At 39.8% G+C, this 26,668-nt stretch overlaps 2 protein-coding genes and 1 long non-coding RNA gene across 3 annotated transcripts; all 3 read right to left on the reverse strand.

The window, feature by feature from the left end:
• Positions 1-673: 673 nt before the first annotated feature.
• On the reverse strand, positions 674-2,005 carry LOC148911377 (uncharacterized protein F54H12.2-like). The gene has a single exon (XM_089029360.1). The coding sequence runs from the start codon at positions 2,003-2,005 to the stop codon at positions 674-676; it is 1,332 nt and encodes a 443-aa protein (XP_088885486.1).
• Positions 2,006-10,982: 8,977 nt separating this feature from the next.
• LOC116287684 (uncharacterized) lies at positions 10,983-14,704 on the reverse strand. The gene is made up of 4 exons (XR_016119728.1): positions 14,027-14,704; positions 12,791-13,076; positions 12,500-12,611; positions 10,983-12,181 (listed from the first exon to the last, which is right to left on the reverse strand). It is a non-coding gene; the product is annotated as an uncharacterized LOC116287684 (long non-coding RNA).
• A 10,104-nt stretch (positions 14,705-24,808) lies between these two features.
• LOC148911378 (uncharacterized) lies at positions 24,809-26,212 on the reverse strand. The gene is made up of 4 exons (XM_089029606.1): positions 25,990-26,212; positions 25,633-25,899; positions 25,335-25,521; positions 24,809-25,008 (listed from the first exon to the last, which is right to left on the reverse strand). The coding sequence occupies exons 1-4, from the start codon at positions 26,202-26,204 to the stop codon at positions 24,949-24,951; spliced, it is 729 nt and encodes a 242-aa protein (XP_088885732.1). The 5' UTR covers positions 26,205-26,212; the 3' UTR covers positions 24,809-24,948.
• Positions 26,213-26,668: the final 456 nt, after the last annotated feature.

Here is a 26,668-nt window from a genome sequence, read left to right on the forward strand (position 1 = left end):
TTTCTACCTACCCCACCCTCTACACCCAGAAAAGAACCAATATCCCCCCTTACTAGAAAACGAGGTGCGAGACCGACTTCCTCACGGGGAAGGAGGAACATTGGATGGTTGCCTTATTAAATTTGTATATTGTCCCTGAATAAAGTCAAACAAATAAAGACAGAAAAAGAAAAGATAATTTGTTGTAACAATCTTTTTTTCCTACAAACACCATACATTATCATATATACTTAGAGATTAAAAAAATACACGTTTTCATCATTCCAGAGTTTATTAGAACCAAACAGGTTCACGATGGAATTCATGCTTACACCACGTGCTCGATGCATCAAATAAAAAATAGAATATTCTCCACAAACAGCGGTGTTGAGACTTTGCAGGTCTTTCTTATTACAAATCCAGTTTTGACTATTTCGATTAAGAAAGTTCAAAAAGCGTCTACTATAAAAATGAGGTGGATGTCCATAGCTATCAAAAAACTCTCCTTGTTCTGACGTGGTGAAATAAAAAGCTATCCAATGTTTTCCAGGCTTGGAATCAGGATCGGTGTTGGCGATGAAACCACAGGGGTAGTTGTCAACTTGACGGGGTAAACGGTTTTCAGCAAATACTCCACCAAATTTAGTACTGGTCACACGATCTTTCTCGATAACCTCTTTTATCTGCTTGGTGTTCATCCCGAGTAGTCGAAAGTCACGTGACGAGCGAAGTCAATCTCCACCGTGGATTCAAACTCTCCGTAAACAATCAGGTTCACTGCGTTGGGTAAGCCTGTGCTGAACTGAACCTCCAGAGATACGTTTCCTTTCTGTTTCTGATTCAAATGAGTGGAAGAGCTGCAAAGATCAGGAGTTAAATCAAAGACGAGAATAGCGTAGCCTTGGTTGTAATCCTCTCGCGCGATATCGATTCCAGAATCTGTATAGAGTCGACCTGTCCCTGAGAATAAGGTCTGATAGGCTTCCATAAAATTCCTTTCCCTGGCTTGTGCTAGTTTCAGAGCAATGGGTTTGAAGGGGCGCTGTTCCCCATCAATAGTAAGGCTGATGGACGTGGCTCCATACAATTGAAAATTGTATGGGTTTTTTGTGTAACTTCCATTAAATGCGTCTGAATCGACCATGGCTAGCACCACCCGTTTAGGGACTTGTCCATTGAATAAATCCCCTCTATGAATGGATGGATTTCCTGAGGGTATGGTGTAGGTCTTGCAGTCGGTTCTCTTGACAGGGTAAATGGCATTCACACCTTTCTTCAGCTCGGTCAAGTGTTGCAGTTGGAGGGTGGGGCTTATTTTCACTGCCCGTACCTTTAAATTAGCACTTTGAATGGCAATCTTGTAATTGGGGGAGGTTTCCCCTGACATCAACGCAAAGGCTGCATTATTTGGGTTTAATTTGATGGTGACGTCCACGTGATTTAGAAGAAGACGGTCACTGAACAGCATGTCACAGTGTAGGGGGCCCCACAAGTCCACGATATAACTTTCCTTGGTGAAGGAATAGCGGGTCTGAAGTCCTTTATTCTCTCCCTCGTTGGTGCAATCAGTTTCATCCATGGCTCCTGCCGTGTCTTTGTAATAAAGCCCCGCTGTGAGGTGTGACTTTTTGGCTGAGAAACCATAGTTCAGAAGTGTCTCCAGCATGCTTTTGTAACTATAGGTGCCGGTGGATTGCGTCACTTGGATTCCGTTGAGGAATACATCTATTTGCTTGAACAGACTTTGTAAAAAGTTGTTGACAGGGGCTATTTTTTCATCCGCGGTCAGGTTCCCGCCATTGGCTTTGGTGATTTTCAGCTTGATAAATAGCATAGTTTTTGTTAAGTCCAGATAATTTTCCGACCCCGTTATTTGAAATTCTATAGGTGCTGTAGAAGAAATGGTAGAAATGGGCTGATATTCAATCCACTGACTGTTGTCGATCACAACTTGGGTGGGTGGTATGGTAAATAAATCCAGTTCACTTTTCATGCATGGAGTGGAATGAGGGTGTACAAAGGCCATCTTAACGTCCAAAAATATCCTTATCTTTAAGAGTAATCCTAGCTCTTTTCGCTTTGCCCGTCTGTGGTAGACTGATCTTATTCTGTGAAGCCTTTCTTTTTGAACCTTTTTTACGTCTCGAGCTTCCACTTCCCACTTGAGAGGTGATGTGGTTAAAAGTCTGGTCCTTCATATTCTTTGCCGTCTGTCGTAATCTAGCTTGAGCTGAGTCTTTTAGGTTGTTTCCAGCTAAAACGTCTTTTGCAATATTCACACCTGTATCAAGGGTTGCTTTGCCCAAGGATTGAGCTCCTTTTTGCAAAAAAGGCATAGCACTTCTAGCTAGAGATTGGAAAAACGAACCCAGCCCATAGCCCACTTGTCCATATCCTTTTTGAAAACGCCCACCGTGAAAGACCATCATGTGTCCAGCTCCTCGTTGGTTTTTCATCTTATCGAAAATACGGGGATTGACGAAGTCTAAAGTGTAACGTTATCACCACACGTCCACGTTGAAATGGTACTTTATTTCCCGAGTCGTCGGTTATAAGGACTTCTAAAGTTTCAAATTCTCGCGTAGCTAGCGGCATATATTGGGGGTGCTCATAATCCTTGGTAACGACTTCCCCATCCTTACCGCCTGCAGGGACGATGCGCAAAAGAGGAGCTCTCGCATCTCCCACGACTTGCATATCCAGTACGTCCAAGTAGACAAACAGAGACTGGAGGCCGATATTCAGATCAGACACGTAGGGCGCAGTCGTAGTTTTGGTGAGGATAATTTTATTGCCGAATCCAAGCATCACTCCCAGGTCGTTCTCGAAACTGAGTCTTCTCCCCGCATTCAAAGTCACGGTTACTTTCTGCGATAAATCATCCACAGTAAAAGAAATATCCTTTATTCCATCGTTGGAGAGGACAGTGTCTATTGCGTCGGTGACTTCTTGGATTGACTTATAGTACCCCATTGGAATGATTCCTACTGTCCATACTCCGTCTCCACCATCGTAGTAGAACTTCCGGTTTTCCATCCTAATGTGGAACCACGTGCGAGGGAAGGCAATGGAAGCCAGACCCACTTCCCAATCCCCCACCAAATTCAGACGTTCAGGGAGTTTGACTTTGTATTCCGCAAGAGTGTTATTAGGAAATATAGCCATAGAGCTATTACTGGGCAGAGTAATGTAAAACTGACTAGCCGTCATGGTGGTCCAAGAGAAAATGGACACACAACAGTCGTTTAATAAACTTTATTCAAAATCAGTGCTTGAAACCCAACTGTTATATTTATCTGGGTATCCAAGCCATTTCACAAAGTATTCCTTTTGTTTTCCTTTTTTACGTGTTCTCAAGATCTTTTCTATCTTGTACACTTCTTCATCCCCTCTAGTCTGCACTCTCTGCAATTCCTGTTCATAAAAGGTTCCTTCTAACTTATCTCCATCAAACTCCTTCACCTTATAAACAGGTGGGTTTCGAGGGATTCGCTTAAAAATGGTAAAAATCTCTTCACTCCATTTGGGTAAATACCCCTTTTCAAACAGTTTCTTTGACTTGGAAATTCGTACATGATCTCCCACCTGGAACTTATAGGCCGGTCTCCGCATCACTGTGTCACCATAAAGAGTTCGCCACACTTCACTTTCATTACTCTTACTAACTGACCTTGGAGTTCTCTGGATACTTCGGTGATATGAATTATTGTATGCATTAACAATCTCAGGTAGGACATCTAAGTATTTTAGAGTTCCTCTCCATGTAAAATACCGATACATTCGTTGTTTTAGAGTTCTGTTAAAACGCTCGATGATGCTGGCTTTTGTCTCATTAAACGTATGATAAAATCCAATGTTCCTTTCTTTCAGAAAGGTCTGGAAATTCTTGTTCGTAAACTCACTTCCACGATCGGAGTGAATCCTTTTGGGTTTTCGGCCAGACTCATCTAAGACTTGTTTGAACGCCTTTACTAGAGTTGGGCCAGATTTGTCTTTGATTGGAACCACCCATGCATACTTGGACAAGACATCAATGCAAGTGAGCATAAATCTGTAATGACTATTGTACATCTTAAGCGATTGCATGTCAATCAAATCTATTTCCCATACATCATCAATCGATCCAACGATAACACGATTTCTGCGAAAGTGTTTTTGAACCGGTCGATGGAGGGAATACACACGCTGTCCTTTCAACCATTCTCGAACTTGTTTCTTAGTGATCTTCTTGTTCTTCTTTTTGGCAGCACGGAATAAGGCATCTACGCTTCCGAGACTTCCTCCTTGCTTCAGGTTGTAATACGACTTTTCCAGCAGTTCGTGTTTGTCCATCAATTTGAGAGTTTTCAATCACCACCTTACCACCACAGCAGGCAAGAACACAACGAACTTTTCGGAAAATATCTCGAAAGGTTAAGTTGGGAATAGAGCTCAAGCACCCACAACCCATGTCTTCACCCCTCGAAGTGGAATAATCACTGAATCTTAATAAAAAGAAACTCTGAATTTATTCAATTTGAAATGGCAATTACAAACTCATTAAATATTTCTGACGATAATCCTCGACTATTCTGCCTAACATCACACATATCGTTGACAAAATTTACAATTGGTCTCTCGTATCTATCGGGGAAGGACATATCACTTGCTATCATCATTGCCACGCTAGAGGTCATGCTTGGTAAATTAAAAACAAAAGCCTCCCATTCTGAGGACATTGGCATCTCTACCAGTTTAACAAGATTTGCACAAACATCTCGTATCATGTTTAAATCAATCGTATTCTTGAGGTCTTCAAAGTAAAATGACCATAGCTCATCATCACTGGTCATCATACAGACGTGGTCACGCTGACTGGGCCAGTGTTTTTCACATCCCTCACAGCCTTTGAGTAAAAGTTTCATCATCTCTCTTTGACAAAGTTCTACATAAAGGAACTCGAGAACTTGTTGAATCTTAACTCTTGCAACCGTCTCCACTTCATCACTGACAATCATAACCACCGCATCGTCTACACATGAAATGCTTTGAGCTATGGAACTGCACATCTTGATCTTGTTCGTGGATAAACCAAAGCGGACAGCGATAAGAGTCTCGTACCCAGCAGTAGATCAAAGGGATGATAGAAAGTAGCATGAGCTCCCACCACATGTGAACTGAATGAAGGATTTGAGTGTAGCTGAGGTTTTTATATATTTCTAAACAAAACATGATAGTTGATGAAGTATCAATCAACACTGATCAAACAAGATTTTCAAAGAGACCACCTCATTAATTCATAAACGCGACTTTTCATCTTGATCAAACCACCCGTTGCTCGAACAAAGGATTTTGAATCTTATCTAAAAAACTCCTGAAATCATTATATCCCACCCAATTTCGGTAGAAACCTTTGGCCGGATCATAGACCGGTCTTCCCGTGATGGTTGAATGTAGACCACCCCTCCTCTTCCCTGAAAATTAGACCATAAACTTGAGCTCACTGATTCAAAAGCTATCACTCATTAATTCATAAAATCACCTCTTGCTGAAACAAAGGATTTTGAATTTTATCTAAAAACTCCTGAAATCTTTATATCCCACCCCGATTCCGGTAGTAACCTTTGGTCGGACCATCGACCGGTCTTCCCGTGATGGTTGATCGTAGACCACCCCTCCCCTTGCCTGAAAATTAGACCGGCGCCAGAGAACAATAGGCGGCGCAAAAAGAACAATAGGCGCCGTGGCGCAGAACTCTCATTTGTATACTACTGGAAGTAAGTATAGCATTAAGTAGCTTATTGGATAGGATGTGTGACCTCTGCTATATTTAAAAGGCCTTAATTTACCTCGTTAATGTTGGTCCAACGTATAGAAGGCGAATGTTTACAGGACTTCTTAGAAGTAGAGGTTTTCGAATCGGCGAAAGAGCCGCACGTGGGGCGTTGACTAGAGTAGCACGCGTACTACATAGCGTGGGTTACCTTTATTTATTAATAGGAACGCCTGGGAGCTTTGAATCTGAGTTTGACTTTTCGCTGTTTTGCTTTTGGTCGTTTGACAAATCGCCTGAAAACAAAATGTCGGAGGCCAAACGGAGAAATGTCAAAAGCGAAAGTCTTTCATGACAAAATGCTGGACGATAAAATGTGAACAGCGAAAGACTTGCATGACAAAATGCTGGACGATAAAGTCGCTTGAGACGAAATGTCAAAATGTCTTGTGACAAAATAACAATAGGAAATTGATTTAAAAGACAAACTCACTTTGTAATATGGTCCTAAATCACTTTGACTTTTGAACTTTTGACATTTTTGATTTTGACTTTTTTATGTCCGTTCTCGGCTACCGTAGGTAAAGACTATAAATGTTCGATAAACATTTTAAAAGGAATTTGTCTTGGAGCCTTTTCAATCATTCAGTTGATTGTCAGGCCTTTTTCACATAGTACTTCATGTATATACGAAAAAGTGTATCACTGTATTGATAACAGATCTTTTGGAGTTTGAAGGCAATTTTGATATGTTATCGCATTGGTATTTTTGCTTGAATTTTAATATATCCAGCGTGGCTAGTTATGCGAGAAGAAAATATAAAAAGAGAGCGCAGAAAAAAACTGATATCCAGAATTTTCTGATTTTGATATTCCATCACCTCATGTCTGTTTTTCTAAACTCAGATCAGCATGTTTACAGTATGGTCTGTGGGATCAAGTTAGGGTAGACTGTGGTCGAGAATTCTACCTCGTGTTGTATCAACAGAATACATTAAGTGATCTTAGAACAAACACTACGAGGCAACCATTTCTCCAGACACAATCAAAACAGGTAGGTAAGAAAAGTGAGGGATTATTTCTCATCGAACGGAAAAAATAGAAATAAAAACAAAAACAAAAAAACCACACGCCCCCCCCCCCCCCCCCAAAACCCCGCGGTGAATAACAACTACCCTCCTGTGCCAACACGATAATGGGCTACATATTTTTTCAGAATCATACTGTAGAGAGACTATGGGTCGAAATCAATCACAGGAGCACCTACCCTATAAAAAGGGTACTCGTCGCCATGAAAAATAGAGACATGATAGACATGGAGGACGAATACATTAAGTATTGCATTTCTGAATTTCTATTAGCAACGTGCAGAATTTCAGTACAAAATGCCATTGACGCCTGGAACACGAGGACAATACCAGGTAATCAGATATTTGTTTCACTTGATAAGGGATAAAGTTTTTCTTAATTGCACCGGCACTTTAAAATTTCTAAATTTTTTCATATTAGGTAAAGGGGTTCCTGAAATCCGTTTTCGAGATAATTTCCGTTGCCGCTCACTGTTGCCCAGTCAAGTACCATCTGCAGCTGAAGTAGTAGAGGAATACAGACAAAAGGGAGGTCAAATCAATGAAGAATCTTCCTTTGGTATCGACCCACTCCACGGGGATTGCAACGCAAAATATGCTCGTGACCAACAATTCTTTTTGCGCTATAATTCATACGCAACAGGTGCGCACGCTATCGCTAATCACCGTGAAGATTTTTTTGAAGAATCTACTTTGCATTTTATTGACGTCACTCTTAACGCAACTTGAAAATATCCAACTGGTTGTTATTTCTTATTGCATAATGTAACAGTATGCTAGTTTATAGTATTCTGTGATTCGTATATTCACATAAATAGTATCAGTTTTGTTCTCGCAGTATGCCCTACAATGGACTACATTTCAAAATCTAACCAATGTTTTACGAAAATTAAGATATTTGCTACCAAAAATAACTCAACTGGCTGCATTGATTTAACATATTTGTTTAAGAGGCTGTCTCTGTAAGAACCTCATAACCATTTTGGGTGAAAAAATAGATTTCTTTCAAACTTTGTGTGTGAGTGTGCCCTTCCAAGGTTATTTCCAAAACACATTTTGTTTTTTGTCTCGGCGCTTTTTAGCAAAGTTTCAGGGGGGGTCCCCTTGGGGGCCAAATTAGTGATTTTGACTACTTCTCATTCATGAAATTTGGGCGATGTTTAAAAATTCGTAAATCCATAACAAATCATCACAACACTAAATCCTTCCATATTATAGTAGATATATATCTTATGCAAAGATGAGTAGCCTTAAAGTTAAATATGAACTTATTTATATCTAGATATTTTAATTTTACCGACCATCGATAATCGACTTTGGCCAGTTGGCTAAAATATGGCTTAGGAAAAAAAATCAAAACTCAAAAGTTAGACTTCGTAGGACTATAATATTTGAGTACTGCAGAGATAAAAGGTAGTTTTACAGAAATTAAAATAACATTTTGCGGCCAGCAAGTTTTGAGAAGTGAACAGGTCGACAAACTTTCAGTATTTTTGAGATTTAATGTATTACGTCAAAAAGGTGCAAATAGTTTTGAATGCGATTTATCTTTAAATGTTTATAAATTCACTGTTTAAAGTGGCCTAATATATTTTAAAAACATTTTAACCACACAAATTGTAAAAAATCGGTTTTAGAAAACAGTACTGGAATCGAAAGACTGATATCACAACATGCCTTAACTGTAAGGTAAAATGCTGTATACTGTCATAAAATACAACGATAAGTTCACTCGAAATAGATAATTGTAAATTATTTGCACGATGCACAAACATCAATCGATGAACAAATCACGAGATTATTTGTTCATATTTTGCCTACAACCAAAAAGAAATCCAAATAATCCAGATAAACATGCCTTTGAAAACGAGTCATCATCTCAGATGATGCAGTGCAGTTCGATACAACTGTCATGTTGATACATTCAGGCCCAGAAGTATCCACTTTTAGTCTTCAATTTCGTCCTCAGAGAAGTCTTTGAATATAGTAACATACTAAAACATTATTCTTGTAACTTTATCGAGGATAATAGTTCAAAAAAACTGCCTCGTTATTTTCCTGAGTTCATCTTGTAGTTACTCTTTTCTAGTAATCTAGTAGTGAAAGCCGCTGATCAGCAAAATAGATTCAGCTGTCACACGTGGACCACAGGAAGCCCATTCCTTGTTTATTTATTTTTATCTCGAAGCCAGAACTGCCCAATACCATGTCTATGTTTTGGACAGATCCACCAACCAGTGACATTATTGTCATTAACTTAAAATTTTCCTGACCTGGCCAAGATAAGTTAATACTCTGTCAAGTCTTCTCGTGAAAGATGGTACTTTATAAAATAACTGTTATGAATGTCGCGTTCTGATTGGTTTGGAGCGCGTGCTCCTAACACTTCTCTCGTGTACTGCCAACCCCCGCGTGCTTTATGACAGCACACAGCACGCGCGCACGTTTTCTATTCCTTCATTAGAATATGACCTTGAATATCATCTGTACATTCCCGTAGTTTTACAAAATTTACCTTCCCTCTAAACTCTCCACAATTTTTATCAGCATAAAAACAAACGCTCGCCATATTAAAACTTTTACTATTTTATAGAGCACAGGTCACACGTGGACCACAGGAAGCCCATTCTTTGTTTATTTAATTATATCTCGAAGCCAGAACTGCCCAATACTGTATTTATGTTTTGGACAGATCTAACAACCAGAGACATCATTATTATTAACTTAAAATTTTCCTGACCTGGCCAAGATAAGTTGACACTACTACTCTTCCTGGTAGACCGAGGCAGTTGTGATTTTTTAATCGCCTTCGTAGCGTCTGTTATGTTATCCAGAAGTTAAATTTCAAATCCACCACGTGATGCCAATGTTGTACGACGTGGACAAGTTTTTTACACCACGTGATCAAAATTCAGTCAAGTTTCAATCACGTGGTGTAAAAAACTTGTCCTCGTGGTACAACATTGGCATCACGTGGTCGATTTGAAATGTACTTGCGGATAACATAACCGGCGCTACGAAGGCGATTAAAAAATCACAACTACCTCGGCCTACTGGGAAGAGTAGTATGTCAAGTCTTCTCGTGAAAGATGGTACTTTATAAAATAACTGTTATGAATGTCGCGTTCTGATTGGTTTGGAGCGCGTGCTTTATGAGAGCATATTGCACGCGCGCGCACTTTCCGTTGCGTCATTCCTGTCTATTATTGTAATTTGTTTTTTATAAAAGAAATAAAAAACTTGCTTGTTGTGCTGTTTGCAGTCAAAAAAGCACTAGGTGATTGGCAGAACACGAGAGAAGTATCCAGAAGCACTCCGCTTCGCGTCGTGCTTCTCCTAACACTTCTCTCGTGTTCCGCCAACCCCCGCGTGCTTTATGACAGCACACAGCACGCGCGCACGTTTTCTATTTCTTCATTAGAATATGACCTTGAGTATCATCTGTCCATTCCAGTAGTTTTACAAGATTTACCTTCCCTCTAGACTCTCCAAAATTTTTATCTGCATGAAAACAAACACTCAACATATTCAAACTTTTACTCTTCCGCATTGGTTTGACAGCTGAATCTATTTTGCTGGTCAGCGGCTTTCACTACTAGATTACTAGAAAAGAGTAACTACAAGATGAACTCAGGAAAATAACGAGGCAGTTTTTTTGAACTATTATCCTCGATAAAGTTACAAGAATAATGTTTTAGTATGTTACTATATTCAAAGACTTCTCTGAGGACGAAATTGAAGACTAAAAGTGGATACTTCTGGGCCTGAATGTATCAACATGACAGTTGTATCGAACTGCACTGCATCATCTGAGATGATGACTCGTTTTCAAAGGCATGTTTATCTGGATTATTTGGATTTCTTTTTGGTTGTAGGCAAAATATGAACAAATAATCTCGTGATTTGTTCATCGATTGATGTTTGTGCATCGTGCAAATAATTTACAATTATCTATTTCGAGTGAACTTATCGTTGTATTTTATGACAGTATACAGCATTTTACCTTACAGTTAAGGCATGTTGTGATATCAGTCTTTCGATTCCAGTACTGTTTTCTAAAACCGATTTTTTACAATTTGTGTGGTTAAAATGTTTTTAAAATATATTAGGCCACTTTAAACAGTGAATTTATAAACATTTAAAGATAAATCGCATTCAAAACTATTTGCACCTTTTTGACGTAATACATTAAATCTCAAAAATACTGAAAGTTTGTCGACCTGTTCACTTCTCAAAACTTGCTGGCCGCAAAATGTTATTTTAATTTCTGTAAAACTACCTTTTATCTCTGCAGTACTCAAATATTATAGTCCTACGAAGTCTAACTTTTGAGTTTTGATTTTTTTTCCTAAGCCATATTTTAGCCAACTGGCCAAAGTCGATTATCGATGGTCGGTAAAATTAAAATATCTAGATATAAATAAGTTCATATTTAACTTTAAGGCTACTCATCTTTGCATAAGATATATATCTACTATAATATGGAAGGATTTAGTGTTGTGATGATTTGTTATGGATTTACGAATTTTTAAACATCGCCCAAATTTCATGAATGAGAAGTAGTCAAAATCACTAATTTGGCCCCCAAGGGGACCCCCCCTGAAACTTTGCTAAAAAGCGCCGAGACAAAAAACAAAATGTGTTTTGGAAATAACCTTGGAAGGGCACACTCACACACAAAGTTTGAAAGAAATCTATTTTTTCACCCAAAATGGTTATGAGGTTCTTACAGAGACAGCCTCTTAAGTCTGGAAAAAATGTACATGCAGAAACAATATACATTAACTCAAAGCTAAGCTTAAGTTTGATACTGACTCTTGACTGTGGACGTTTGTATGTACTATAACATTAACGCAACTTTTAGATCACTCTCATGCAACCTGGTCACTGCATTTTCTCAATTACTTCATCGAGCCCGCGGAAAGGGATCACTTTGCTAACCCCTTCGACATTTCTACAAAGGGGACAAGTGTCCTCCTACTCAAACCACCTATTCATGCATTCACAGCAACCGACTATTTGCCCACAGCATTGTGCGAACGCAATTTCCTTCTTTGAGATTCTCTGGCATATTTTACATGTTAGTGTTTTTTTTAGTGACTGCAATAGATCACTCTGATCCCTATTTGTATCATTAGATAACAATGACTTAATATCACAGAGATCTTTCTGAATACTACTCTGACTTTCTTTCACTCCTTCATCAAAATGAAATTCAAAATCCATAAACTTTGCTTCTATCAAACTGTTTGTCTTCGATATGGAGGTCATTAGATCTTTGCACTTCTCATCAACTCCTGTTGTTGCTTCAAGAACATTCTGTACGGTCTCTTCCATTTCTTCACTTGTTAAAGTGGAAGACCTAGTTGTTAAAATAAATCAGAGAGACGACTTAAAATTATATATCTAAATTCACTTATATTTTGTTGTTTTAATCAAGTGTAACTTAAACCCCACCCCAGGGCACCCTAAAATGTGTGTTCGTGTGTCGGGGATGGGGTGGGGCAAAGAATGAAAAATATTGGAAAAAGTGGGAGGGGGGGGGGGGGCTAAGATTGCAAAATATACGAGACTATTATGGAAAAAAGGAAAAACTGGGGACTATAGACCCCCCAGCCCCTCCCTTTGCACGGCCCCTGCACCCTTCTAATAGCTCGTGTTATTTCTTCAAATAAATTACCTCTTTCTCTTTTTTCCGTAACGAGGCGCTTCTCTTTCTTTAGACACGCTGAAATAGCGTGCCGCAGGCACAGCCAAAAACTTCTTTGATGGTATTTTCCAGAAGTCAATACCTATGCAGAAAAGAGATAAGTTTAAATTGTTCAGCAAGGATTATTTAAAAAATTGGGACGCTTTTTACGGCGCTTCTTGTTTTTACAGGCGCGAAATCGTAGAAAGTTTTCTATTAAGACTATCGCGCGTGTGATTGAGAAGCACTAAAACATTGAAATTATATATATTTAATAATTACCTGTTGTGCCTGGACTTGAGACGATTTCAAAACCATTTGCGTCGCAAATAGTATAATCTTCACTAGTATTGTTGTATTCTTTTACTAAATTAGCAATCGCCTCGGGGTTTGCCTAATTGTCGTCGATTTGGATATGCACTGTTCCAGTAACAAATGGCTTTAATGCATCATCAAAGTCTGCTAGCAAATTGCCTTCCTTATTTCATGATTCTTTTTCTCATTTTTTTGACGTAGGGGCGCCGGTATGTGCCGATTTTGGGTTGGTCGTGGGAAGGTAACATAGGCACTGAAAAAGAAAGTGAATTAAAATACACTTTGTAAATTAATTTACGAATTAGTCTGCTTTTACTAGCTTTAATATGAATGAACATCAACGTCTTCACCAAAAACACTTAGACAATGCATTATCGAGTCCTCGAGCGAACCCAACGCTAAGCTACTACAGATCGGGCAGACGTCATTGTAGCGCTGTCGAGTTATCGGTCACGAATAAGAGGGGTGGGGCCACGGGTTGGGATTTGAAGCTGTACCATTTACCCGTCATCAACACAGGAATTCCGAATGAATTGAATAACATTTCGGTGCTAAGAGTACGAACGTTTGCCCGGTCTCTTTCCTCTTCTTACTGTGCACTGGTTTTGGGTGAAATGTTTGAATAATTCTGAAATCTACAACAAAGGCGTCGCCGATCAGTGACGTAAAAACGAAATCATTGGACATTTATTCTCAGATAAGCGGTCTAGGAATTTTAAAGCTGCCAAGTTAACTAGTTCTCGTAAAACTCACATGTTTTAGGTAAATAAGAATGAAGTAGTAATGCCAAGGAGATGTCAGTGTGGCTGATCGGTAAAACAAGGTCACTGGCACGTGCCGCCCTTGAAAATGTCTGTGTTTTCCGATGTCTTGATATTTCACACATCCAACAGCTTTTCCACAAGGGAATGTTACAAATGTTTTAAAATGTGCGATAAAATTTCGAGGAAAATATATCCTCAATGTGATCGTAACTCGTACTCAGGTTAATCTTCAAAATCCTAACAGTCTGTTCATTTCCAGACTACTCGGGTATTAGCATAAAAAGTAAACGTACAGACTTGCAAATTTTAAAAATATCTAGCATACGGCTGATATTTTCGACCTCGATTGCATTCACGAAACTAAATAGATACAGAAAACATTTGCATATAGCTGCTATATCAAAGGTTGCAGATAAGTATAAGACATATGACTACCCACCTGGTGCTCGAAGTCGGTCTGCACTGAGGATTATCAACAGGTGCTTGCATTGAATCTCCATCCACTTTAAAGACTGCGAATTGGTTCATTCGCGCTGTGTCAAAGCCCCCGTTCTCATAAGGAAAGAATACGTTATCGTCGTCATCCATTACATAAATAGTCTCTGGTACGATCTAAATGGGAATACGAGGTGATTACGATGTAGTAAGATATTGTTATGTGATAAGTATCAACATACAAAAGTAGTTACAAAATTACATGTAAGTAGGACAAAAGTAGTTACCTTAAAAAGACTCGACAAACGCGTTCTGTTTACATCACTGTCGCTAATAAGCATATGCCTTTCCTTAAAAAGAAATGTGAATTTTGCACCCGACATCTTTCCAACCAACTTGCACAAGAATGAGAGACTGAAGAATTATTTTTCGATTGCGTTTAGTCTACTAAACTTATGGCAGCGCCACTTGCAACAAAAATCACCAATCACCAAGATAACAGTAAAGCTAGACGGAGATGAACTGATAACAGCATTAGCCAATGAGGTTATCGCGTTCTCACGCTCCATACTAGTCTTCCAAAGTGGCCTAGGTAGTATAGTCGAAGCCGGGATGATACGATTACGAACTAGAAACCCCGTGCCGTAAAAGTCCGGTCAGTAGGTGGGTTCTTGGTGCCTCCCCTCCCTCTATGTTTTTTATTATTGTTGCTGTTGTTAGTGGACCCACCTACCCTCAGTCCGCTTAATCTTCACCCCCCCCCCCCCTGTCTACAGGATATTTTTCCAAAGTTCGTTTTCAGAGGACAAAATCAAAATATCGAAAAGTCATTTCAAATATATATTTTGATTTTTAATTTTTGAATTCGAAAATTGAAAATTGACATTGATGAGATAATTTTCGAATTTTGACATGATCGTAAAAAATGAAAATTCAAAAATCAGGCAAATTTCATATGTCCAATTCACACTAACTAAATTGAAAAGCTCTTTGTGGAGTGTTACACGGACCGATTTGCCAATACAAATTGGTTTCTTTGTATATCAATATGCCAAACTCAGGATGCTACAATTTTATTATGATTGTTTGGATAAATATATTGATAGATGTAATTTTCAATACGCAGAAATGGATACCGATTCAGCTTATATAGCTTTAGCAGGAGAAAGCATAGACCAACTTGTAAAGCCTGAGTTAAAAGTGGATTATTTGAATGATAAATCAAACTGGTTTCCACGAACAGATACCCAGGAACATAGAGCTTACGATAAACGAACTCCAGGTCTCTTCAAAGTAGAATGGGAGGGGGACGGGATTATTGGGTTGTGTTCAAAAACCTTGTATTGCTTTGGTCATAAGGATAAGTTTTCATGTAAAGGTGTCACTAAAAATAATAATTGCATCGATAAAGAGAAATATTTGAATGTTTTGCTCAACAAAGACAGTGATTCAGGTATCAATAGAGGCTTTAGAGTTGTGAGCAATAGTGTCTACACGTATACACAAGTAAGAGATGGTTTCTCGTATTTCTATCCTAAGCGCAAGGTTTTGAGTGATGGTATATCAACCATCCCTTTAGATATTTAATCAACACTTTATCGGATAAGACATTTAATATTGCTTGATCTTTTATATTAGGTGCTTATCAAGAACATATAGACCAAACATGTAGCTGTAAGTATAACACCTTTAGTTACTCATTCAATAAAATATTTTATGAGTGAACACGCGTCTCTATTAAATGTAATAAGAATATATATATATATATATATATATATATATATATATATATATATATATATATATAAGAATATAATAAGACGAAATGCGACTGGCTCATTCCATCGGAGAAAAAGTTATATAAAGCAGTCGATAAATAATTTGGTTCATTTACAACTGAGATGGACACCAGATTGAAACATCCTTTTGGAGCCATTGTCGCTGGACCCACCTGCTGTGAAAAAACGCAGTTCGTTAAACGACTCTTAGAAAATGCTGATGTTATGTTCGATGGGGTTCCTCAGAATATTATATGGTGCTATGGTATGCCCCAACCCGCATATGAAGAAATGATGGTTACCGTGCCAAACATTTCTTTCGTGGAAGGACTACCTCATGATTTGGAAGAGAGCATTGACCCGTGTGTCCGAAATCTCGTAATTATTGACGATTTGATGAATGAAGTGAGCAATGACAAACGACTAACGAATATCTTTACCAAAGGATGTCACCACAAGAACCTTTCGTGCATTTTTATTTTGCAAAATATTTTCCACCAAGGCAAAGAGCTGCGAAACATCAGCCTCAACGCTCATTACATGATCCTCTTCAAGTCTCCAAGAGATAGCAGTCAAATCAACCACTTGGCTAAACAAATGTTTCCTGGTTATGTGAAGTACATGCAAGAAGCCTTTAACGACGCCACAGCCAAGCCCCACGGATACCTGCTTTGTGACCTCAAACCAGAGACTGTGGAAGACTTTCGTCTACGTACGAATATCTTTCCCGAGGAAACACAATATGCGTACGTGAAAAAACTATAAAGCTTCTCGCTTCCTACTCGATAATTTAGTTGATCATGAGTCGACGAGTGAGAAACAACTTCATCATCTAAAGGTGTTGTCTACAAGCAAACCCCATCAAGCTAAAGCCTTGCTCAAAGTTGCTGACTACGATCTCATCAAGAGCGTTTGTGAATGTGTGTATAATATCCTCAAGTCCACTGTACCAGTCACACCAAGTCAGAAGAAGCAACTTCATAGATATAAAAGGCCTTTGTTGTCGTTGGTGGATAAACAAGTTCCTTTGTCACAAAAGAGAAAGGTGTTGGTTCAGAAAGGAGGAAATTTTCTATCTCTTCTCTTACCTCCCTTGCTAAGTGTGCTAGAACATTTTTTTAAATGAATTACTCCAAGAAGATGGTTCTGGTCCCTGAAAAAACTTTGGAAAGGCTCAAACAGCGAGAAAAGATCCAAACCGCACCATTGACGTCAAGACTGAGTAGACTTGATCATGATATGGAGGATGTATTGAAAAGCACAGAGTTATCGGACGAGGAAAAAGTCAAACACTACAGTCAATCACTTCAAAACTACCTCACTTATTACAACCAGAGAAGAGATGAACCCATGAAAATTAAATTTGAAGCTAGTCCAGAACATCAGAAGGAACCACAAGAGGGGGAGGAGAAACTGCCACCACCACCAGCAGCAGCAACGAGATCGGAAGTACAGGATAAAATTGAGCGGGACATTATCAGTGCCTTACCCAAGTCTCTTAAAAACCGCGGCAGGCTGCTCATTGAAAAAATAAGAGAAAACCCAGAAATCATGAAATGGGATAGTCGTGGGCAGCTAGTGTTTGAAGACCGACCTCTTCCAGGCTCCCATGTAGTTGATTTGATAGGAGATTTTATGAGAGAGCGCAAAGGTGTAGATCCAATAGGATGGCAAGTCTTTGCAAGGGGTCTCGCTAAGATGAACGCTCCTGAAGATTTGGTCAGAAATGAACGAAGAAGGGGAGCACTGAGAGAATTCAAATCTCGAATGGGTGATCAAGAAGATCCAAATGTGTGGTTTCCTACCCCTCCGCCTACGAATCCTCCAAGACACCCAAGTCCAAAGCGTAGTCTCTACCGTGAGCTGCCATATCTACCCCTTTCAGATAAAACACCAGGAACTATTAGAAGTGTAAGACCTAGACAGCCCCCGAGACGTTGGCTAACGTTTCGATCTTGATTCGCTGTATGCAAGTGTTGTTTGAAAATGAATAAATAAACGAGTATACTTCATTCACATGCTGTTTATTACTTTTTTCTTTGAAGTTTGATGGGATACATGTTTCTTAAGATGATTATAAGTTCGACTAAAATGCCTAACAATAAATCGATATAAAAAATTGTCGTTTAACCTCTTATTGTTGCTAAAACGACTTACAATAGCTTTCATGCTGACATTTCTGCAGCGGTTGAGTAAATAATACAAACAGTAGTGTCCACACACGTTAGAATCTAGGCTTTGCAAGCATTTCTGGTTGTATCTCCAGTCTATACTGTTGTTCCTCAAGAAATCTTGAAATGTCGGAACGTATTCTTGAGGTCCGAGTCCATAAGAATCAAAAAATTCGCCTTTTTGATCCTTTGTAAAATAAAAGGCACACCAGTGTGACCCAGGCTGGCCTTTCGGGTCGACGTTAGCCACAAAGGCTGCTGGGTATCTCGTATCTGGCTGGGCAATAAGTCTGATGGAAAAACACCTTGAAACTGTGGTCTCGTAAACGGATCCTTTTTCAAAACAGCAGCAATTTGTCTGGTATTCATCTAGCCGCTCCAGTTGTAAGTTACCATTCTATTCGAATCGATCTCAATCATAGAATCGAACTCGGCGTAGATGATGCAGTTGACGGTGCTTGGAAGACCCTCAGCAAACTGAAAACCAATGCGTAGATTTCCTTGCTTTATAGCAGAGATGTGAGGACCGGATGAAAGATCTGGACTCAAGTCAAAAGCATAGATCGTGTAGCCCTTTGGGTACTCTTGCCTGGTGATTTCATTTCCTTGGTCGTGATACAAGGTGTTGGTACCAGAGAACAGACTCATGTACCCCATGAGATACTGTTCTTGTTCGAAATTCAGCTGCAGTGCCTTGAGTGGTTGAGCTTCTCCGTCGACATAGATCCCGACTTGCGTGGCTTTGAAATGTTGGAAATTGAACGGATTCTTGTTATAAGCTCCATTGAAGGCAGCATTTTCGACAAGATACAAAACAATCCGTTTGGGGATTTGTCCTAGAAATACATCATCTGGGGTGAAAGACATGTTGCCGCTGGGAATGGAAAGTACTTTACATTCTACCCTTCGTATGGGATAGAGGGCTGGCGAATGCTGTAAGGCAGCTGCGTGACCAAGGAACGTGTCTGACGTCACTTTCACTTTTCTGATAAACAAACTGGCATGGGAAATAACCACTTTGTAATCAGCTCCAACGACAGCAGACAACAGACAGAAGGCATTTTTACTTCGATTCAATCGTATGCGTATGGTGACTCCGTTCAGTAGTAAGCGATCTTGATAAAATAAATCTGAATGAAGAGGTCCTATCAATTCCACCGTTGAACTGTCTTTGATAAACTTGTATCGGGTATTCAGTCCGGTGTTGTGGCTAGTGGCAACGGGATCCGCGACATCCATCTTTCCAGCAGTGTCTTTGTAAAACAGTTCCGCAGAAAGTTGCGATTTCTTAGCATCAGCACCATAAGTCAATAAAGTGCTGATCATAGCTCGATAGGGGTTGGTGTTGGTGGAATCGGAGATGACTTTTTCGTTTAGACTGACATCGACTTGACTGAACAGGGATTGAAGAAATAGGTTGACCGGTCCAACTTTATCGCTAGCAGAATCTAAATCTCCACCGTTGGCCTTGGTAACCTTAGCTTTAACGTAGATCCATGCTTGTCTCAAATCTGTGTATTCCTCTCCACTTCCTGATACACTGAATTCAATAGGGCCAGAATCGGTAACGTCAGACACAGGAAAGTACTCAACCCATTGTCCCTTTTCAATATTGGTTTGAACATGTGGTACAGCAAAGAGGTCAAGTTCGGACTTGCTGCATTCGTGAAATTTTGACTGTGCGATTAGAAGAAATTGAAGTCTCGCTTCTTAGCTGATGATGTTCTCTGTTTCTTAGCTGGACGTGAAATGGCAGGCTTCCTTTGATTCTTCCTTTTTGTAGTCTTTCTTCCTCCTCCTGTTTGTCCTGGTTTCTGAGTTATCATATCCTTCATCACTGCACGGCCAACTTCTCCTGCTCTTGTTTTTAAGGAATCACTTACATTTTGACCACTCATAACATCGCGAGCCACCCCCAAGCCCCCTTTCAGGGCCTGACGACCAAGAGATTGAGCGCCAGCGCTCACGTGAGGCATAGCCCAACGAAAAAGACCTATAAGCATAGAGCCCAATCCATATCCTCGTTGCACGGGTGCTCCGTGGAAGGCAGCCAGACTCCCTCCTCGTTGTTGGGCCTGGTTAACATAGTAATGTTTGTAATACTCAGCGTTCGAATGTGGCATGGTTAGTTGAAATAAGGAGATGCTCTCTTGAAATGCAACGTCACCAACACTTTTCCGGTTTCAAATGGGACATTATCGCCTGTATCTTGCCTTATATTCACTTCGATGGTCTCGAACTGTTTCCTGCTGACTGGTAGATACTGTGGGGTTAGAAAGGACCTACTAACCCGTTCGCCATCTTTTCCTTCGACAGGGACTATTCGTATCAGAGGAACTTGAGAGTCTCCAACTACCTGTAGTTGCACCACATCACAATAGACGTACAGGTTGTGGAATCCAAGATCCAAGTCTGCTTATCGTTTAGCCGTAGTGGTTTTTGAAATCACATGATCTTCGGAAAATCCCAACATCTTTCCAAAATCCGAGAAGAATACAGAATAGTCATCCCTCACATGGACTGTGACCTTGCGATTGAGCGTTTCATAAGAGAACCATACCTGATCTTTGTACTTAGTCGCCTTGACCAAATTGTTCATCTTGTCGATGATGCTCTTTAAAGAAGAGTAATGACCTTGGGGCACAATAAACACTTCCACATCCAGTGACTTTCCCTTTCGGAAAAAAAATCGATTCCAAAACTCCCCGCGAACGTTATTCCAACTATGGGGGTACTGAATCTCCGTCAAAGCCACTTCCCAATCACCCATCAACGGTATGGGTTGAGGGAGATGAACTCGAAACTCTGCTAGCGTGTTGGATGGGAATACATCCATACTGCTGTTAGAAGGAAGCCATACATAGAATTGTGTGTTCTCCATGACGGTAATAATCTTAGTGAGTGCTTTAGCATTTGGAACAGGTATTTATACTGAGACACACAACAGCGAATTTTGGACAATTACAACTTTATTAGATATTCAGAAAGTTATAGATCTTTTACATCACTAGCTGGGACCCAAGAATTAAACTTATCTGGATACCCTTTCCACTTCTGTAACTGTTCTGTAACGGGTTTTTCCATACAAGGTGTGCCAAACCACCGATTCATTCTTCTTGTTGACCTCCACGGGTTTCATTCGAATACTGCGGTGAAAGCTATTATTGTAAGATTCGAGAAGGTCTGGAAGTACGTCAATGTATCTCCAAGTGTTTTTGAAGGTAAAGTATTTCCACATTTTAGTCTTTAATGTACGGTTCCAGCGCTCTATCACCGAAGCTTTCTTATCACTATGTGTGACAAAAAAGTGGACATCATTTTTCTTGAAATAGTTTTGAACAAGACGATTAAGAAACTCTGTTCCTTTGTCGGTCTGAAACTTCTTGGGAATCCTTCCAGCCTTGAAGATCTTAACTAGACAATCCAATATATCTTTCCCCGACTTGGTCTTTAGAGGAATAGCCCAGGCGTACTTGCTAAATATATCGATGCATGTCAGCAGGTACTTGTATCCATCGTTGTATTTACTTAGAGAACTCAAGTCCACTAAATCAGCTTGGAATTGGGAGTCTATTCCAGATACGATCACTCTATTGGTAGGAAATCTTCGACGAGCAGGTTTATGTAACGTGTACACTTCTTGTCTCTTTAGCCAGTCTCTGATTTGCTTACGATTGATCTTTTTGTATCCCTTTTCTCTTGCGGCACGGAAAACAGCATCCACCCCCGAAAAACTTCCCGCGCTTCGAAGATCGTAGTAGATCTGGTTGAGTGCTTTGTCCATCGCAAAACTCTGAGTTTTTGACTACAATCGTCCCTCCACAACACGCTAAGATGCAGTGTATGCGATTAAATAACCGTTCAATACCGATTTGATAGGATGGCGGAAAACAACCTATGTCTTTACCCCTTGGAGTCAGACACAACAATGATTCTCGATATGAAAACTATAACATTTATTTAATTCTTCATAGCATTTATAAACTCACTGAATAGTTCTGAAGATAGTTCACCAGTATTCTCTTTTGCATCACACATGTCATTTACAAAGTTCACAATCGGTCTGTTATATCTATCGGGAAATGACATATCACTTGCTATCATCATTGCTACACTAGAGTTCATGCTTGGTAGGTTGGAAACAAAGGCTTCCCATTCTGAGGACATATACACATCTACCAGCTTGACAAGATCTACACACACATCTTGCATCATGTTTAAATCGATCACATTTTTAACATCATCAAAGTAAAAAGTCCACAAATCATGATCACTGGTCATCAAACATATATGATCGCGCTGACTTGGCCAATCGTTTTCGCATCCTTCACACTCTTTTGTCAGCTTCTTTATCATTTCTCTCCGGCAGAGTTCGACATAAAAGAACTCAAGGACGTGTCGAATCTTGGCTCTGGCAACCATCTCCACTTTTTCACTAACAATCATAACCACGGCATTGTCGACACAAGAGATACTTTGAGCTATCGTACTGGACATCTTGATGTCGATATTCACCATCAACTTGTTCGTGGATATTCCAAAGTGGACAGCGATAAGAATCCCGCACCAAGCAAAAGATCAGAGGAATAATCGTAAGCAGCATGAGCAGCCACCACATGAGAAATGATTGTTGTAGTCGAGTGCTGGGGTTCTTATATAGTTCTAAACAATTGCTGATGTCATCGGAGAACGCCATTTAATATATGCCTATGATCTTGACGGTGCCTTTGACTTTCTTCTGTAAATCAGGACGTGAGGAGATTGGGTCGCTCCGCAACCATGATTCGAGTCCAATTTTTGTGGTATAGGATAATCTAAATGGTGACATGTTCGCCATAATTTTATCATTTACTACTTTAAGGATCACATTCTTTAGGGCCAAGTCAAAATTGACTTCTATCTTTTCATCTTCCGTTAGCATCAGACACTCGCTGTTACTTGTTTTATCTTTACAGCCACAACACTGATTTTCATCAATTTGGTAGAGCTGTTTACACACTTCAGATGCGTAAGTCAAAATAAGTTGCTTTTCGGCAAATGTGAAGGGGTCCATGATTTTGAGCAAATGATCGAGTGCTCGAATGGATCACGCTTTTTATATCTAATGCCTGTCATTAGTTAGCGCGCAAGGTTTCTGGGGGAGTGTGGAACTCTTTTCAATAGTCAATTAATGAAGAAACAATTTTGTTTGAGGTTTCAAAGAATTTTATTACATAATAAGACAATCACAGTACACAACATAAGGGCTCAAATGTTCAGAGTTCTCAATTTTTTTCAGTCAATTTTTGGTGAAGCAGGAACGCTCTGCGGATATGCTTTTCAGGACTAGTGAAAGTTTCTCCAGTCTTGAGAATCCTGTAGTGGTAGCTGGGGCTTGAAAACATGGAAAAATTGCATGTCGCGAGAAGCAGTTTTCTCACAGTACGCCCACCATCGACTTCAGGGATATAGCAAATTCTTGATTTGGAGTTTTGGAAAAAATCATCCCAAGATATGATATTGGGGTGATTGGTGAACCAAGGGTTGACGATTTGTGATGCCAAGTCACTAGCAAGCTCTTGGAGGTAGATTTTCTTGTCAGATACTGAAAAGGCATGGCTTTTGCCTTGGTTTATTTCCTCCATCAGTTGAATCATTTTTTCACTGTCGTTATTATTGTAAAGTTCGTTGAGGTAGTTTCTCAGGACTGGTCTTAGGCACTCGGGATCTTCTGAACCATGTTTATACTTCATAAAAACATCAAAAGCTTCTAAAAATATTGGCAAGGGAAGTCTGAATCGCATACGACGCAGGGCTTCCTGGAAGGTCGTTAGCCAAAAGAACTTATCTGCTTTCCAGTTTATCAATTCGTAAAAGTTTGGCTTTCGTCCTTGGACTCTTTCTATGTCCATCAACCTGACTTTGTTGCCAAGGTCTTCACAGCATTGATAGAATAAAAATCTGAAAAATGTCTTTAGGTCCCCCATAACCTCAGTTTCAACTCTCTGGTCTTTTTCATCAATGCTTAAGTTTCTCATCTGCTTCACGAGATTCGTAATTGCTTTCCTATCTGTCTTATGCTTGAAGGCTACTGGTTGAAGAACACGACCACTTCTTAGCTTCATGGTTTAGAACTCTTGATCGGTCTAACTTGTGATATCGCAGGGATAAGGAGTAGAGTAGGAATGATGAAGATCGCTTGTTACAACATATAAACACTTGCGCTTCTGACGCAAATCGAAAAAATCGTGACATAATTTCCTATCAGTTCGAGACCAATCAGGACGGCGAACGGGTCAGGCGCAGTGCAAATAAACTTTCACGTCATTTCCTGATTATCGTATCCACCAATCAGAATCGTCACGTTCAGGCGCGATGCAAATAAACTTTCGCGTCAATTCCTGCTGATCGTATCGACCAATCAGATCGACTTCCGCCTTAGGATCCTAGCCACTGGTGACGTCAGTGGGGGCCGAGAAAAGGGGGCCGAGAAAAGGGGTTAATTCCGTGCTTAATACACTACTAATTTGAATCGAGAGTCAAAAATTGATGACCATGGGGAACCTCGCCTACGAGTGCATTATGCAAAGCATTAGTATGGGGAAGCCACAGTAAAGGAAGCGAAAACACCACAGAATTATGGTATGTTCAATTCCATCAGTCATATTTGAACTATTTCTTATGGAAATAATTGCCTATATATCCTGCACCTTTTTCACTGCTAAGGCTGTATTCATTATGTATGCCAGCGGTGGGAGGTGAATTGTTTCCCAATATAGTGTAAAATCCCATGCTTCACTACATCACTATCAGACAGAGAAGAATGTGAGGTCTATCCAGTGTACAAACAAAACATAATTCAGATCCCAATTCACATATTTAATTGATATTCAGCCAAATAAAGCAAATATCACTTGATTTTACAGATTATGTCTGTGACATTTATAAAACGCTAGTGGAAACACCACGAAATGACCTGAAGCAGGTTGAAATAGAGCTTAAAGAAAGTATTCCTGAACCAGTGTGCTCTGCCTTGGATAAAGAGTCACATTCGGATGCTATCACCAAGCATAAGAAGAGAAAGTCAATGGAAATTACAATAGTACCACCTACATGTACAGGTATTTATAGCTACTCTAGGCACTAGTTTCTTATTGAGGGAACAAAATTGATAGAATCACAACAATTTTGTTTTTCTTTAGAACAAGAATTACGGCAAGGATCAGCCAGGGGATCAAATAAAAGAAAAGCACCTACGTGCCTAACATGTGGAGCCCCCAGAAAGGGACATAAGAGAGGACAGTGCCAAACTGACTAGTAGTTTACTCTCTGAAGTTTATTCTTAGTTTTTACTATGTTGTAAGCAATAGTTATCATACTATACCTCTGAATCGTTCTGTTCCTCTTCATCTTGTTCTTCTTCTTGGAAGCCTTTATATTCTCCATCTTCAAAGGGAAATCGAGCTCTAATAGCGTTGTACGCACAGCATGGTAGGGGAAGCTGCTTTGAATTTCCAAGATATTCCCAAACCAGTCGGGTGAACTGCCGATATGATACGGATCTCAGAAACCTATGTGAATCTTATATTTTTTTAAGCATTTAAGAGTAAATCAATCGATTACCGGAGACGTGTACGAAATCATAAATAAATAAACACAAAATTGACTTGATTAGCACTTACTGAGACTTAGTAGCACGTCCTTGTTCATAAAAGGAAGCATAACCCTGATTCTTGCGCGTTCTCAACCCTACAGCAGCGATTTCCAGTACCCACTCATCGAGGCAGCCAGAACTAAAACCAGGGTGAGCGGTGATACACGAAGGAGGCTCTCCAGGACCTTCTTCGACCAACTGATTCAGTTTTTCCTGGCATCGGTCAATATCGGCGCAGCAAAAACACTCCTCCGGCTTCGTGACGAGGTCCAAGGAACAACGAGTACACTTGCACCTACAATGGCAATAGAAACTAAGTTAGTAAGTTTTGAGAATGTAGAATACTATAAATTGCTATCTACAATATGGAAACTTTCTGACATACCATGAGCGAACTTCCACCTCTTCTTCAAAGCGTTTGTTCAACATAGTAAGTTGCTCTTCTTCTTCGGCTACTTCACGTTGATATTGCAGGCTTTCTTCTTGAGTAGCCACCGGCTCAAAGTCTTCAGCACCAGTGGAAGTAAATAATTCTTCTAGGTCTGAGCCAGAACTCTCAGAAACGTTGGAAGAACTCGAAGAATAGCTCTCATCCGCCATGTTATCTACTAAATTTTACTAGTTTACAAGACGCTTGTTGAGTAAGTGGCGTCACAAGAAGAAACCGCTGACGCAAACTTGCGGGCTCGGCAGGCGACAACGAAGCAATGGCGACCAGCGATTTTTCATGAGTTTTAAGTCGAAAATTTAACCGTTTTCTTTCTAAATCGACGAAATTTCCGTGAAATAAGAAAAATCAGGTTATATATCACCACCTGGGTTGAAGAAATTGGCTTTTAAAATTGACCAATTTTCGTACTAGTCCCCCTTTAATCATATGGATAAAGCCCTCAAGCTTGCTTGGGTCAAACGGTTATTAGATGGAAGAGAAGCGGAATGGAAAGTAATACCACATGAAACTCTAATTAGATATGGAGGACTTTTCTTGTTCACGTGCGATTTTGATGTAAAGATGCTAAACATAACCGGTATACCGTTATCGTGGATTGATAAGTTATACACCG

This window comes from Actinia tenebrosa, unplaced genomic scaffold (genome assembly GCF_029948245.1).
Source record: "Actinia tenebrosa isolate PJP-AT-01 unplaced genomic scaffold, QUT_ActTen_1.0 PGA_scaffold14__42_contigs__length_11649687, whole genome shotgun sequence".
Taxonomy (NCBI): Eukaryota; Metazoa; Cnidaria; class Anthozoa; order Actiniaria; family Actiniidae; genus Actinia; species Actinia tenebrosa.